Source organism: Neoarius graeffei, chromosome 25 (assembly GCF_027579695.1).
Source record: "Neoarius graeffei isolate fNeoGra1 chromosome 25, fNeoGra1.pri, whole genome shotgun sequence".
NCBI lineage: Eukaryota > Metazoa > Chordata > Actinopteri > Siluriformes > Ariidae > Neoarius > Neoarius graeffei.
The window spans coordinates 6,915,087-6,931,067 of record NC_083593.1 but is presented as its reverse complement, the minus strand read 5'-3'; the positions used below and the strand labels follow the sequence as shown (position 1 = coordinate 6,931,067).

The 15,981-nt window shown below is 41.2% G+C and overlaps 2 protein-coding genes across 3 annotated transcripts; one reads left to right on the top strand and one right to left on the bottom strand.

The window, feature by feature from the left end:
- Window positions 1-210: 210 nt before the first annotated feature.
- Window positions 211-15,329, bottom strand: dnajb13 (DnaJ heat shock protein family (Hsp40) member B13). 2 transcript variants are annotated; one of them, XM_060909147.1, is made up of 9 exons: window positions 15,194-15,329; window positions 14,741-14,844; window positions 14,171-14,332; window positions 10,937-11,085; window positions 10,684-10,797; window positions 9,104-9,217; window positions 8,957-9,033; window positions 4,570-4,719; window positions 211-878 (listed from the first exon to the last, which is right to left on the bottom strand). In XM_060909147.1, exons 1-9 carry the CDS (start codon window positions 15,259-15,261, stop codon window positions 836-838), a joined length of 981 nt encoding a protein of 326 aa, XP_060765130.1. In that variant the 5' UTR covers window positions 15,262-15,329; the 3' UTR covers window positions 211-835. The 2 variants fall into 2 exon arrangements, with proteins under 2 accessions (XP_060765130.1, XP_060765128.1); XM_060909145.1 differs by lacking the exons at window positions 211-878; window positions 4,570-4,719 and adding an exon at window positions 7,197-8,711.
- On the top strand, window positions 1,386-4,465 carry LOC132873502 (mitochondrial uncoupling protein 2). The gene is made up of 8 exons (XM_060909148.1): window positions 1,386-1,515; window positions 1,640-1,790; window positions 2,503-2,710; window positions 3,090-3,306; window positions 3,390-3,587; window positions 3,679-3,780; window positions 3,878-4,058; window positions 4,156-4,465. The coding sequence occupies exons 3-8, from the start codon at window positions 2,585-2,587 to the stop codon at window positions 4,268-4,270; spliced, it is 939 nt and encodes a 312-aa protein (XP_060765131.1). The 5' UTR covers window positions 1,386-1,515; window positions 1,640-1,790; window positions 2,503-2,584; the 3' UTR covers window positions 4,271-4,465.
- Window positions 15,330-15,981: the final 652 nt, after the last annotated feature.

The window sequence follows — 15,981 nt, the reverse complement described above, 5'->3', positions numbered from 1 at the left end:
ACCTCTCCGTTTTTGTTCTCAACAGACATAATATTCCTCTGTTATCTCTCTGATCACAAAACGATGCTCTGTGTGAAATAACACAAATTACAGGTTGAATCTGATTACTTTTCCTTCAGTTTCTGTTACGATTGTATTCTTGCCGCCTTACTGTCATGTAACTTATCTTTAACTACTTTATCACATTGTCTATGTATCTGAGAAGTCGACTATTGACTACCTTCCTGACATACAGTACTTTATAGTTTTATGTGTTTTTTTTTAAACCTTTGAACAAAAATACAGTTCATTTTTTCAATACGCAGTTTTGCTCATCTGTTCTCTATTTGGCCTGTATGTAAACTATATGGCCAAAATTTTGAGGAAACCTGACCATCAAATCCATGTAGGCCTTCACCAGACTGAAAGACACATCTTTGTCTGCTGTAGCATTAAGATTTTCCTTCACTAGAACTAAGGGACCCAAATCTGTTCCAGAACGTGAGATCCAAGGTCGGAGTGACGTTACACACTATGTGGCTAAAAGCACGTGGACACCCAACCCTCATACCCATATGTACTTGATGAACATGCCATTCCAAAGTTGGGCGCTCCCCTTGGTGATATAACAGCTTCTAATAGATTTTTGGAACATGGCTATGGGAATTTCTGCTCATTCAGCCAGAAGAGCATTCGTGATGTGAGGCACTGATGTCAGGCGAGGAGTCCTGGGGTGCAGCCGGTGTGTTCCAGTTCATCCCAAAAGGTGTTTAGTGGGGTTGAGGTCAGGGTTCTGTGCAGGTCACTCGAGTTCTTCCATGTCTTCATGGAGCTCGCTTTGTGCACAGGTTCACTGTCATGCTGGAACAGGGTCGATCCAGTGAATGGAAACTATCATGCTACAGTAAACAAAGACAAATGTGCGCTTTCAACTTTGTGGCAACAGTCTGAGCCCACATATGGGTGTCATAGTCAAAGTGTATTTGTATTCAGGATATGGACTATTATAGTGCGTATGAAATATGAAAGGCTACCTTGCTGTCATAGTGAGTTTATTATGTTAGCTTTTTGAACTGTTATTAATGATTCATCAATGCAACTTTAATTCCAACAGTGAAACAGTTCAATTACACAAGTCTAATCAAATATTATTTATAAATTTAATTGTATTTAGCTAATTGTGTATGAACATTATTTCTTTCTTTCTTTCTTTCTTTCTTTCTTTCTTTCCATTGCTCTACTTTTTCTTTCTTTCTTTCTTTCTTTCTTTCTTTCTTTCTTTCTTTGTCTGTCTGAAAAGTTTACATGGAAATATGCCAGAAGTGTGCATGCGAGCTCTCGGAACAATATACTGTGGGCGATGACGTCATATGGGGAGGGAGGGTATAAAACCAGCTGCTCCCTTTGTTCTTTATTTACATGCTACTGTTCATACAGCCTGGAGGCACGGAGCCGTAGTTCTGTGGTGCTTGCTTTTAAGTACAAGAAACTCGCTTTCTTTCTTACCCAGTATTTTATTTTCGTGCCCTGTTCACGGTAAGTCTTATTATAAATTGTTATATATGATGGACAACTACTAGACTTGACAATTTCTGAATGAAGTTTTACCGGTAGACCATCGAGCAGCTAACTGGCAGCTTTCTTTCTTTCTTTCTTTCAGGAGTATGTTTTTTAGGTGTCTGTTTTCTCAGCAGTTTTCTATGGAAGAACAAGGCAACCAGATTATAGTTGAAAGTAATTTCAACCAGAGGGACGCTTTTAGAGAATCTTGACTTTGTTTGGCTTCATTTCCCGGGGTCTCTTAAGTGAAGGTAATACTCTTTAATTTTTGCTTTTTCTCCCCCCCAGCAATGATAATTAACACTGCATGTGCTACATGTAGCCAATACTTCCTTTTATAGTGCTTTCAAATCCCTTTAACGAAAAATGTCATACCAGTGTTCTCAGTTCCTCTTTCTTTGTTTGAACACTAATCCACAGACGACAGCACTTTCTTTTTAAACTTCTGTGGAGCAATGATAAGCAAATTAACACACAGAGGCACCACTTCCGTATCACTTCCGTAAACTTGTAAAGGCTGAGGTTACTGATCAGACTGTTTTGTTTTCTTTCTTTTTTAGCTTCTCTTGTCAGTGCACTTCTTTATCAAAGTTTAAAGTTCTCAGGGAAGTGAATACTCCTTTTCTCGCAGAGAACAGAACTGTTATTTGTTTAGAAGGCCTCCTACCCTCACCTGTTGTTTACCTGACCTAGATAACGTGCAACGCCCTTTTCTTTTAACTTTCTTTAGGAACTGGATGTTCTACTAGCATGTCTGGCACAGAAAGTACTAATTATCTCATTAGGCTGTGCATCATCCACACATCTAAAAACAAACTTGAAAGAGGGTTTAACTGAACTTGATAACTGGGTTCAAAATTCAACTCACAAAATAAACCTGAGTGCACATCCGAGACCAATGTCAGGAACTTGAAAAGGATCTCCCTTATCTCCATCTTTTTTCTTTTTTTGTGTGTGTCCCAGATCTGGGTAGAGTTCACCTATCTCATTTTCACATCATTGGTCTTCAAGATCCTTTTCCAGCTTAAGTCCAGCAAGTAGAAAAATGGTTGGCTTCAGACCTGCAGATGTGCCCCCGACGGCTGCTGTGAAGTTTATTGGAGCTGGAACTGCAGCATGCATTGCTGACCTTGTCACCTTTCCTCTTGACACAGCTAAAGTTAGGCTCCAGGTAAGGGTTTATAAAGTGACACCACCACCACCACCTCCCAAAATGCAAGATCTTGTTGCATAAACAGTCTCCCTGAGGGAATATCCGTTTCTTTCTTCCCAGGACCAGCTATTATGCCTGAATGACTTTGATATTGATCTTTGAAAGCTTTGGAAGTCTCACACTGATAGTTTTCTCCTTTTTTTCCCCTTTTCAATATCCAATGTTCTTCCTCGCACTAGTCATGTAAGCTGAACCAGGAGTTGATGCTTAAGCCCTAGGACCTGCGGTGATCCCGGATTGACGTCATGGACATCATGTGGCTGGAGACTGTCCCTTCTTCCAAGTGGCCCTTCCTAGTTTCTGTAAAGTATTTCCATGCCCCTTTTGTTCTGTACAGATCCAAGGAGAGACTGGTGGTGCTGCAAAAGCAAGTTCTGCCCAGGCGATGAAGTATCGTGGTGTGTTTGGCACCATCGCCACCATGGTGCGTACGGAGGGGCCATGCAGTCTCTACAATGGGCTAGTGGCTGGACTGCAGCGCCAGATGAGCTTCGCTTCTGTCCGCATCGGCCTTTATGACTCGGTTAAGCAGTTTTACACCAAGGGTTCTGATCGTAAGTTCATGATTAAATGAGATTGGGGCAGTTTTGGTTAAGTTCATGTATTGCACTTTATATGAAACCTTCCCTTTTCCTAGATGTGGGGATTGGCAGTCGCCTGCTGGCAGGCTGCACCACTGGTGCAATGGCAGTTGCTCTGGCTCAACCCACAGATGTGGTGAAGGTGCGTTTTCAGGCTCAGGTTAGCGCCGGTGCTACTAACAAACGCTACCGTGGCACTATGGATGCTTACAGAACCATTGCCAAGGAGGAAGGGTTTCGTGGACTGTGGAAGGGTAAGTCTGCTGATTTTGCGTCTATGGTGTGTTGTCAGGTTATCAAATCCTATCAAAGCAGATTACCAAAATGCTACCATTTACATTTCAGGAACCGGCCCAAACATCACCCGTAATGCCATAGTGAACTGTACCGAACTGGTGACTTATGACCTAATCAAAGATGCTCTTCTGCAAAACACACCAATGACTGGTAAGCAAGTTTTGAATAATAGATTTTCATACTGGTAAGCAAGTTTTGAATACAGATTACAGGTACCAGCAAAAATTAACACCCTCATTTCTCACAGATGACCTTCCATGCCACTTCACATCTGCATTTGGTGCTGGTTTTTGCACAACAGTGATTGCTTCCCCAGTTGATGTTGTGAAAACGAGATACATGAACTCTGCCCATGGTCACTACAGCAGTGCTTTGAACTGTGCTCTGGCCATGCTGACCAAGGAGGGGCCTCTGGCCTTCTACAAAGGGTGAGATGACTTTGGCTTTAAGGGTTCGTTTTATATAAAGATGCACTTGCCGTTTGTTTGGTTTTGTACCAATTTAATTTTTTAAATCTACTTTCAGGTTTATGCCCTCTTTCCTGAGGCTGGGCTCCTGGAACGTGGTGATGTTTGTCACCTATGAACAGCTGAAACGCGCCATGATGGCAGCTCACCATAATTGGTCTGCTCCTCTTTAGGGTGCTAGGGTTTCTGTGCTAATGACATCTTAAGTTTAATGCCTGCTTTTGGCCTCTTGTTGACTACCCTCTAAGTGATTTCCTAGTTGCATTCATTTAAGTGTATCCCGGGACTAGAAAGCTGGTCTTGATTTCTTCTCCCTTGTATTGGTTTTAGAGCTTTTAAATCATGCAAATAAAAGTTTCCAAAATAAAGCCTTTTTATTTCAAGAACTGGTGCTTTTTCATATGCACACATGCTCATGACACAGTGCAGGAGAAGCAGATGATAAACTTTTGGTTTCATGAAAGTAACTCACATGGAGAGAGCTTGCTTAATGAGAAGTTTCTTCTCTGATGACAGCTTCTGTGGAAACTGGATATTAAACTGGATGATCAGATCTCCACGTGCAACCGGGTTACTGGATAAAGGCATTCCCTCTCCTGTCACCAGCTTGCTGTACTGTGGACTACATGGAACAGGGATCATCTTAGCTTTGGGTTCTAGTGAACTTAGCTTCTTATTGCAGGATACCTGATGGCTAAAATAGATGTAATATTTTAATGATAATTAGTACTGTTAATTTTCAGTAAACTTATTGACAGGACTTTTATAATATGCAGCCAAACAATTAAAATATTAATAGGATAGTACAAACCAAAATTAACAGTTAGCTAAACTTGGACACACCAGTTCTTTCACTAGTCAAGAAAACGGTGACACATGTGTGCAGCCTTCAGAGTTCATAAAATTGGTGAAATTTGGTCATTGTGATGTTTTATTTCTGTAACATCAAAAAAAAAAAATCCAGGCTACTCTGTGGCTGGAAAGTTATTTAATTTGAGGGAATTCCCTAGCAAATAATGTACATGAAATCACTCACTTCGCACAGACCAAGGAAGTGTGGGGTGTGCAGGTTTACCAGTTTCTTCTTTGGGTTTTACAGCAGCTACCATCTACAGGTTTACCTCAACCATGCACTGACAGTTCCATCATTCTGTCACTAAACAAACAACTGATCACACTGAGGTGCTCGCTGACTGCCCATATTTATTAGCTTGGTCCTGCGTTTCCTTTCCTTCACAACATAACGTCTTTTCTTCTCGCTTTCCGTTACTGTAGTCGTTCTTTCACGTTTCATGTGCATCTTCCATTTTCTCCTGTTTCAAATTTGTATCCCACAATGCCTTGTGCAAACAGGGAAAGCCCACCACGTGATGCATGACGCATCTTGAATTAGGTCATGGCGAAGCAAGAAAAAATGGCAGAGAATTTAAGACCACTTGGCCCTAAATTCATTAATTGTTCTATTTTAAAAAAAGAAAAACTAAAAATTGGAAGTCTGTGAGGGCGGCACGGTGGTGTAGTGGTTAGCGCTGTCGCCTCACAGCAAGAAGGTCCGGGTTTGAGCCCCGTGGCCGGCGAGGGCCTTTCTGTGTAGAGTTTGCATGTTCTCCCCGTGTCCGCGTGGGTTTCCTCCAGGTGCTCCGGTTTCCCCCACAGTCCAAAGACATGCAGGTTAGGTTAACTGGTGACTCTAAATTGACTGTAGGTGTGAATGGTTGTCTGTGTCTATGTGTCAGCCCTGTGATGACCTGGCGACTTGTCCAGGGTGTACCCCGCCTTTCGCCCGTAGTCAGCTGGGATAGGCTCCAGCTTGCCTGCGACCCTGTAGAAGGATAAAGCGGCTAGAGATAATGGGATGGGATGGGGTTGGAAGTCTGTGATTCGAATTCAGTAGCTTTTGGTTGACTAAACCAGTGGTTTTCAAAGTGGGGGCCGCCAGGGGGCGCTAGGGGGGCCTCAAAAAGTTGGAGGGACGATAAAAAAAATTGCGAAAAAATAGACTTTTTTAAAATAATTATTAAATGTATTGTAATTAGTTTTTTAATCATTATTATAAAATATAATAATTAATAATAATACATCATATCGAAACGTTGTTTGCCATGCTCATCTCTCCGATTGCCTGTGATGTTGCGGTTTGCGCCAATTATCAAGCTGCTTTGTTCCTCAAGCTAGCGTATTGCTAGCGCAAAATGGACAGGTTTTTGAAGAAGAGACCGAAGGAACAAACCAACAGCCCTGCTGTGGAGGACACTGCTGCGAAAAAAACTAAGAAGTCCTGGCCAACCAAAATCCGAAAATATGAGGCAGCATACATGAAGAATGGCTTTACAGCCTTACAGAAAAATGGCCATGATTGCCCGAAATGCGTCCTCTGTCTGGAGACCCTGTCAAACGAGTGCTTAAAACCTTCGAAACTTCAGCGTCACTTGGTACAAAAACATCCGACAGATGCCGAAAAAACAGTAGATTTCTTTAGACGCAAAGAAGAGCATTTGGTCAGGCAATCTGCTGCATTCACCCAGCAAGCTACTGTCCCCGAGCGAGCCCTGAAGGCATCATTTTTAGCCTTGTACCACATTGCTCGTGCTAAAAAACCTCACTCAACTGGAGAAGATTTGATTTTACCAGCCACCAAAGACATTGTCCGAGAATTGCTTGGTGAGGATGCTGCCAAAAAAAAAAAAAGATGCTGTCCCACTCTCTGATAACACCGTGAGCCGATGGATTGGTGACATGGCTCAAGACGTATCTGCTCAGCTGTTGGAGCAGGTGAGAGCCAGCGAATACTTCGCACTTCAGCTGGATGACAGCACAGATTTATCCAATGAGGCCCAACTGCTTGTGTACATCAGATTTATTTCACAGGAAAGATTTGTGGAGGAAATACTATTTTGTAAAGCACTTGAAAGAAGAACTACTGGGAAAGACATTTTTCAAATTTTGGATGATTACATCGATTCTAACGGATTGGACTGGACCCGTTGTGTGGGGGTGTGTTCGGACGGAGCCGCGGCAATGACCAGGAAGATCAGTGGAGTGACCGCTCTCATTAAGCAGAAGGCCCTGCATGTAGTGGCCACACACTGCATGCTCCATCGCGAGGCACTGGTCGCAAAAAGGATGGATAACGAGTTGAATCAGGTACTACAGGAGGTTATACAGTTTATTGTTCAGTGCAAAAATATTTGTGTTGAAAACATGTTAGTTAATAATATTCTTATGCTAAACAAATGTAACAATTATTGACTATCAGGGCTTCGAACCAGAATTTTTTTCCTATTGGTTCGTTCCGAACAGAAACGGAATTTTAACGTTTCCGGTTTTGGGTTCCACCATTAAATAGACGTTCCCGAACCGGTTAGAACAAAAAAATTTCGTTCCCGGAACGGTTAATTACGTTCCCTGTCAGCTGTTTAACAAATGGCTATAAAATTATGTCTCTGTCTCATCCAGCTTAAGCCAAATGTAGGCTAATTCTATTACAACCTTCATTAAATAAGACAAGAAATAATTCAAAACAATTATTTCAAATGTTGGCGATTTGGATTCTCAGTATGTCTTCCCATCTACACAAACAGAAAAAGTGCCAAAAATGAAAGATAATTCGTTTAGTGTGTTACCAAAGGCTAGTCAGGCCCTATGCATTGATAGGCTAACAGAGGTTAACGTCATTTAATGTTCGCGAGCCTCTCATTAACGTGGACAAATATATTGATATCGTGTTTGAAATTGACGTTTTTGAATAACGATAGACTGCAATATTTACCTCTTATTTAAGATGTGGAGGCGTGATAGTAGTCCACCCTCCCGCTCTCTCCATTCAGTCAGCGAACGTCACACAGGAAGTGAACCCCAGCGGGTCATAGAAACTTGCGCAGGAGAAGAATGACTTTATTTGTAGGCTACGGAAACTTCGAGGAACGAAATAAAAACCGGTATTAACCGGTTACCATTATTTTTAATAAGCGTTTCTGTTCCGGAACATAAAAAATAATAAAGTTTCTGGTTTCGTTTCTGTTCCATGTGAAATAGAAAAAGTTCCCGGTTTTCGTTTTCGTTCCTTGAACCGGTTCAAAGCCCTGTTGACTACTGAATAAAAGTAAGAGAAAACATTCTAAAAGTTGATGTTTCTTTACATATTTTGTAGCATTGTCTGTGGGTTTGCAAAGGGGGTCCCCGGCCAGAAGCTAATGCTGTTTGGGGGGCCTTGGCATGGAAAAGTTTGGGAACCCCTGGACTAAACAAAAATAACTGCGTGTCGGGGAAAATTCTTTATGACCTAAAGTTGAAAAACTTGAAAGGCAGTCTACAGCACGGTGGTGTAGTGGTTAGCACGGTCGCCTCACAGCAAGAAGCTTCTGGGTTCGAACCCAGTGGCTGGTGAGGGCCTTTCTGTGCGGAGTTTGCATGTTCTCCACGTGTCTGCATGGGTTTCCTCTGGGTGCTCCGGTTTCCCCCACAGTCCAAAGACATGCTGTTAGGTTAATATGGGACGGCCTTGGGCTGAGGTGCCCTTGAGCGAGGCGCCTAACTTCCAACTGCTCCCCGGGCGCTGTTAGCATGGCTGCCCACTGCTCTGGGTATGTGTGTGTGTTCACTGCTTCAGATGAGCTAAATGCAGAGAGGAAATTTCACAAGTGTGTGATGAATAAAGTTGTGCTTTCTTTTACCTGTTAATATTTACTGAGACCCAACATAGTTCTCAAGAAGAAATTGTTAATCTAATCTGCCATTAAGGTGATGGAAGGATTGGGAGGAATGCAATGTCTCATTCTTTCAAGGTTAATACTTTGAATTCTAAAAGCAACATATCTAAGCACAATGTGTGTATGAGGGTATGGCACGTGTGTTCTCACCATACAATCTCATTGATGGGAATGTTCAGAAGTCTGCCATCTAGTGTCTCCACCTCCACAGAAAACCCAGTCAATGCCTGTGAAATGCAAAGACGGTCACTCCAGTCACTCAAACCAGATGACAATTAGGATCCTGATCAGCCTCACCTTCTCGAGAGATAGGTTTTCCGTGTAAATCAAGTCATTATTTTGACGGGAAAACAGGGCATGGGGCTTTTGACGAACTATGAAAACGACGTCTGCTGGGATATTGTTTGGCCCCTGAAGGGAAAATGGCATGTCATCTGTTAGCACTTGATAATAGTTCTATAATAGTAAATATTATTGACATTTTACAGCTAGTTATACCACAGAAGAAGAATAAAAACACACTTCAGGTCATCATGTTATTGGAAAATAATCAACTTTGGGGTGGTAATACATCACACATACTCATCATGGATTATTTTCCTATGGACCCTTTTCACGTGACGTCACGACAAACGCGGCCGCCATTTTGGACATGTACTACCAGTAGTCTACCACAGCCAACAACGAGGAACGATGGCGAAGCATCGAAAGGAATATAGCCATCAAAGAAAGTTTTTACTTTCAGCAAGACTTCCATCATGCCATTATATTGTTGTGCACCTGGATGTAGTAACCATCAACACACAAGGCAAGATTTATCATTTTATCGGATCCCGACAGATGCTGACCGACGGAGAAGATGGATGATCTCTAAAATATTGGCAAAATGATGTTTATTGACATAGCAATCGTGTGTAACGGGAAGCATTTGCATATCCGAAGTGTTGTGTTTACATCAAAGATAAAATAAACCGATATGACAACGACTGCTGCTGCCAGGTTGGGGACACAAACTAGTAGAAAGGAAGTGTGCCAACAGTGCCAACAGACTTCCTTTGTGGTCGATTCTGCTTTAAGCTAAGATGCATTTAATTATTCGTCTGCTGTGGGTTTGGAATCGGTAGCCTGACCGATTCGTTCATGTTTGTGGTGCCATTTGTTTGTTGACGCGTGTTGAAATGGAAGATTGGTTGTTGACATGATTTCCAGTGATGCTTTGGTGCTGCTGTGGATCAGATGTGTTGAGTAGCCTGACTGTTTTTTTTCTTGCGTGTGGTATCATTGTTGACGCGAGGTTGTTTTTTGAACATGCCAATGCGGACACGATTTCCCCTGATGAGTTATGACTTCAGATGCGATGCGAGTGTGGAGTCCGTGTGATATGTGCGTAAGATAGGCTTCTCATATGTTTGGAGATCCGCGCTCTGAGACAAGCGCAAGCACCCCCCCCCAGGGAAAAAAAGGGACCCCCCGAAAATATCGGCATAGTTCGAACACTGGGTTGGAGAAAGTAATGGCAAATAGTGAGTGCACAAGCCATAGAAGGTAAACTGTACACAGCGCCAGGGCAGTGTGATGGTATGTCTACTTTTAGATTGTGTTAGCTTATCAATGAACACACTCGTCACTCGACGAGGTTCACGTCTTTACGACGGATACTTAAATGTGTGTTAGGTATTATTGTTGCAGTCTAAGCAGTCATTGTAGCAGCTAGATGAGCGAGAACCGAAAGGGTCTGTGCCATAAACCGTTATTTTTTCATGTCCAAAATGGCGGTCGCGTTTACGAAGGTCACGTGAGTGAAAAGGGTCTATAACAGGCACCCTGTTGAGTTTCATTCCTTATATAAATCAGGAAATGACAGGATCAGAACACACCTGATCACCCTCTTTAGGGAATGTAATCCGTGTGCCTTCCTTCCAGCCTGGTTTCACTGTAATGGTTAAAATTTTGTCTTTGATGCTGGATGTCTGACCATCTTCATTCATCACCTAAATGAATATTCTACTATTAGCGTGACAAGAAAAGATCACATATACAACGTGCGTCTGGGAGAATTATAATCATACACACACTACTCATGTGGGAAGAAGATAAGCCTAATAACAGTACAATGTTGGAACATCTTACACGTCGGGATATCTTTATTTTTTTGGTGCATCCGTGGAAAAGGTCCTCTAAGGCTAAATGCAGATCACGCTCAATGGGTCGATCCTGCTTGTTCACCTCTTGTCCACGGAGACCTCCAAAACTGAGGTCCACTTCTGTGGTGTGAAAATCTGAGGAGATAATGACAATCAATCTTCGTCTAAAACCTCACAAACTTGCAATGAGAAGCCTGAAGACTGAATAAGGTCACATGGTAAGATTACATCAATGGTTCACATTTACAAACAAAAGTCTTTTAACGCTTTCCTTTCCTAGAAACATCCTTACAAAATAGAATTCAGTGAGAGATACCAAGTTAAAAGGTATACTTATATGGCCCTTTTGATGGCATCAAAATGCCACTGTGGTAGAAACTGGGCTTGAACTGGTCAGGCGAGCTGACTTCAGACTTTTCAGACTTTATTACAGATTTTGTTACATTATTTTTTTGCAATATTAGATTGATCCGCAAGTAGTCATGCTAATCGAGGCGGATCAGTCATATTAAATATTAAGTAAATTATCCTATATAAGAGAATGCCTTTATTGTCACTATACCCATGTACAATGAGATTAAAAGCAACTCCAATAACAGTGCAAACAGTGTGTAGAGAAGAAGAAAAAAAAGGTGAGGGTGTAAAGGGGGGTAAGGTGCACAGTCCTGAGGCGTATTTGTTGTGTTTCACATTATAGAGTGAGGTATTGCACATTATAAAGTATTGCACAGAGAGAGTCATATTATAAGGTGTTGCACATTATAAATTATTGCACGAAGAGAGTCACATTATAAAATAAAGTATTTCACATTATGAAGTATTGCACAGGGGGGCTAGACTATAAAGTCAGAGCATATTCGAGTTCAGGGTGGTTATGGCTTTTGGAAAGAAGCTGTTTTTAAATCTATTAGTTTTTGTCCTGATGCACCTGTAGCGCCTCCCTGAGGGCAACATTATTTATATATATACACACACACACACACACACACACACACACACACACACGAGTGTTTAGTCTATGTCTAGTTCTTATCTAGAGTGTTTAGTCTGTTTATTTCAATTATTCTGTTTTTATTTATTGCATTGCCTGTTTGCACCGTGGGTCAGAGAGGACTGAAATTTCATCTGTGCTGTATGTTGAGCATGTATAGCATATTTGACAATAAAGTTGACTTGACTTGATAAATCAGGAAAAGAAGAAAAAAAGAACATGAAGAAAAAGTGTATATAATAATAATAATAATAATAATAATAAATTTAAAAAGCTTGGAAATAAATTGAAATTTTTACAGTTGGACAAGAAAAAAAAATAGTTGATTTGGAGAAAAGATAAACAACTATAAAGGCACCATTTATCAAGGCGAAAAAGAGAGAGGGAGAAAAAAAATCAAAATCTGTGATTCTTTAGAGCTGCACTGATTTGAGAAATATCAATATAATCGTCATATTTAAGAAGATTATCGAGAAGGGCAGCGGCACGGTGGTGTAGTGGTTAGCGCTGTCGCCTCACAGCAAGAAGGTCCTGGGTTCGAGCCCCGGGGCCGGCGAGGGCCTTTCTGTGCGGAGTTTGCATGTTCTCCCCGTGTCTGCGTGGGTTTCCTCCGGGTGCTCCGGTTTCCCCCACAGTCCAAAGACATGCAGGTTAGGTTAACTGGTGACTCTAAATTGACCGTGAGTGTGAATGGTTGTCTGTGTCTATGTGTCAGCCCTGTGATGACCTGGCGACTTGTCCAGGGTGTACCCCGCCTTTCGCCCATAGTCAGCTGGGATAGGCTCCAGCTTGCCTGCGACCCTGTAGAAGGATAAAGCGGCTAGAGATAATGAGATGAGAATGAGATCGAGAAGGGCAGTATGCAATTTTGCTTTGAATTGGGTTTTTTTTGGAAGCTCTCTTAATAACACTGGTAGGTCATTCTACACCCTTGCTCCTACTCTAGAAAATGCATTACGTTGCATTTCTAGTCTAGCTTTTTTAATGCAAAAATTCTTGAAAGTCGAAGACCGAGTACTGTATGAATGGATGCTGCTGGTATCAGTGAAAAGATTTAATATGTTGGTTGGGGCAATCCTGTTTCGAATGTCATGCATTAGACAGTACACGGATTCGAAGTAAAGGAATTGTACAGGCAAAATATCAGCATCAACAAAAAAATGGCACTGCGTGCTCGTTTCTTTTTTGCAAAAGACAAAGTGCAGGGCATGTTTTTGTAGGGTCAAAATCTTAAGTAACATTTACTGGCAAGGCCCTACACTGTAACCGCATAAGATATGTATGGAAAGATCAGAGATGTTTGTGAAAAACGTTAATGAAAAAGACAAACCTGCCAACCTCGAGTGCAAAGATTATGTTAAATATCTTGGAATCTTAAAGTGCCATTCCACCATTGAATGTATTCTTTGGCATAAAATACAATATATTTTATGACAACATGACTAGACAGAGAAATCTTTTAGCTTCAAAATGATATCTCAAACATAATTTTTTGACAACGACAAGTATATTAATTTTGCAACCAAAGTCACCTACCCTTTTAATTTCCGCGCGGTAGTGAAACGTGATGTCATCGGCAGGTTCCCCTTCTTGTGTACCACGTGTCGGTCTATTTTTAGACCAGGAAACCCCCAAAGTGAGAGAGTCATTTCTCCTCGTATATGGGGGCCAAAAAAATTGCGAAAAACTTTGAGTTAATCTTTCAGTTAGCTAGATTTATTGGTATTAGCTAGATTTATTGGTATTATTTTTATCGCATTCTATCCGCCATTGCTGATATGTGCCACGTCACACATCACGTGGTACACAAGAAGGGGAACCTGCCAATGACATCACGCGCGGAAATTAAAAGGGTAGGTGACTTTGGTCGCAAAATTAATATACTTGTCGTTGTCAAAAAATTATGTTTGATATATCATTTTGAAGCTAAAAGATTTCTCTATCTAGTGATACCATTTATATATGTTATCAAAATATATTGTATTTTATGCCAAAGAATACATCCAATGGTGGAATGGCACTTTAATTGATAGTAATCTATGAAGATTCCAAGATATTTAACATAATCTTTGCACTCGAGGTTGGCAGGTTTGCCTTTTTCATGATGATATATTGATATTTTAGGTTGGAACAGTAATTTCTTTTGATATGGGTGAAAGATGACATAATTTGACTTAATATTTAAAAGGTTCATCTGTTTGCTGTGAGCCAGCTAAAGACCAAGCTTACCAGCGAAAGGATTATCTCCGCCAAAGAACTGTCTGAAAGTTTTCTCAGGATTTCCATGGTAGGTGTATCCCGATGACCATGCACCACTTGCCGCTGACTCTGGAGGTATTCCACCTCGAAGACCATCCTCTCCAAACTTATCATACGTGGCCTTTTTCCGAGCTGCAGAGTGACACCGATCAGCTCTTACAACATGTAGGTTCACACAACACATAATAATAAATCCATAACATGACATGACATGACATGACATGACAGAACATTTCATGAACCAAAACACAACTCTGACAGAAAAGTCACACAAACATCACATGAAATTATTTCAACACTACATGTTATGTTTCACACATTTTCACAAGTTGTGCATGTGATTTTAGTTTCATCGCTCTGCCAATACTGATACCTCAAGAACAAATGTTTGGATGTTTACATAATATGAACTTATTGTAACCAGCAGATGAAAATGTCTAGGATTTACAAATGTCTGAGACCAAATACAGATTCAAATACAGCTAGGAGATCTCCTGTCTTATTTACAATAATTTATTTTACATTATATTGCTCACTTACGGTCACTCAGAACATCATAAGCTTCAGCAAGTTGGCTGAATTTCTCCTCAGCACCTGGATGCCTGTTGTTTTGAGGATGATATTTCAATGCTAGTCGACGATACCTGATATTTATTTAAATAAAATAAAAAGTTACGTTAAACAACTCTTATTATTTTATGTTTCCTCATTATCTAATAGCTAAGAATGAAATATTCTCCAAAACAACCACAGAGAGCAGTTTTATTTATTTCTAATTACACTCTCTTGTTTAGCTAGCTTTAGCAACACTGTTAGTTTATGCTAAACTAGAACCTTCTAGGCCGAATCCAAAATGGAGCCATTTTGTAAAAACAGTGCACTACGTAGGGTGTAAAATCCATTATTTCATTCACTATAAAGTGCACAAAGCCAGAAAGGGTAAATGTTATGGTACTATTGATTAAAAAAAAAAAGAGAGAGAAACATCCTTACGACTGCTTAATGTCCGCGTCACTTGCATTTCGGTTAATTTCCAATGTCGTGTAATAGTCTTTTCCCATTTCTAATTTTAATTCGACATAAAATTTGTATATATTTCTGGATATATCGTATTCACAGAGAGTTTGGAGTTCGTGGCGGTTGCTAGGCAACGTTGCTACAACGACAGCGCTTAGATTACTGGGTAATGTAGTTTGATGAGACAGGAAGTACTATATTGATTAGACGCCATGTTTTCACACATTTTTGGAAAGTACAGTACATGAGGTGGATACTGGTAACAGTCAATAACAGTGTCTCAGGTCAGAGACATGGTTTCTTTTCAACCGTGCACAACTTTATTCATCACACACTTGTGACATTCCTCTCTGAAGCAGTGAACGCACACATGAGCAATGAGCACACATGCATACCCAGAGCAGTGGGCAGCCATGCTAACAGCGCCCGGGGAGCAGTTGGGAATTCGGTGCCTCGCTCAAGGGCGCCTCATCCCAAGGCCGTCCCATATTAACCAAACCGCATGTCTTTGGACTGTGGGGGAAACCGGAGTACCCGGAGGAAACCCATGCAGACACGGGGAGAACATGCAAACTCTACATAGAAAGGCCCCTGCTGACTGCTGGGCTCGAACCCAGAACCTTCTTGCTGTGAGGCGACCGTGCTAACCACTTACACCACCCAACTGATCCAGGGTTTTTTTGTTTTTTTTTTATTCCCCCCCAAAAGACTTTGATGGTGCATCTGGCGTTGTAATTCCAAGTCTAAACATTCAAAAAGATTAT

Bases quoted from the DNA above. Each gene is read 5' to 3' on its own strand.
- LOC132873502 (XM_060909148.1), top strand. From the start codon at position 2,585: ATGGTTGGCTTCAGACCTGCAGATGTGCCCCCGACGGCTGCTGTGAAG. The intron at 2,711-3,089 runs GTAAGGGTTTAT...TGTTCTGTACAG, and splicing joins CAGCTAAAGTTAGGCTCCAG to ATCCAAGGAGAGACTGGTGG. The intron at 3,781-3,877 runs GTAAGCAAGTTT...CATTTCTCACAG, and splicing joins GCAAAACACACCAATGACTG to ATGACCTTCCATGCCACTTC.
- dnajb13 (XM_060909145.1), bottom strand. From the start codon at position 15,261: ATGGGAAAAGACTATTACACGACATTGGAAATTAACCGAAATGCAAGT. The intron at 10,798-10,936 runs GTAAGATGTTCC...ATATTCATTTAG, and splicing joins AAATAAAGATATCCCGACGT to GTGATGAATGAAGATGGTCA. The intron at 8,712-8,956 runs GTGAGAACACAC...CTCTGCATTTAG, and splicing joins CCCATCAATGAGATTGTATG to CTCATCTGAAGCAGTGAACA.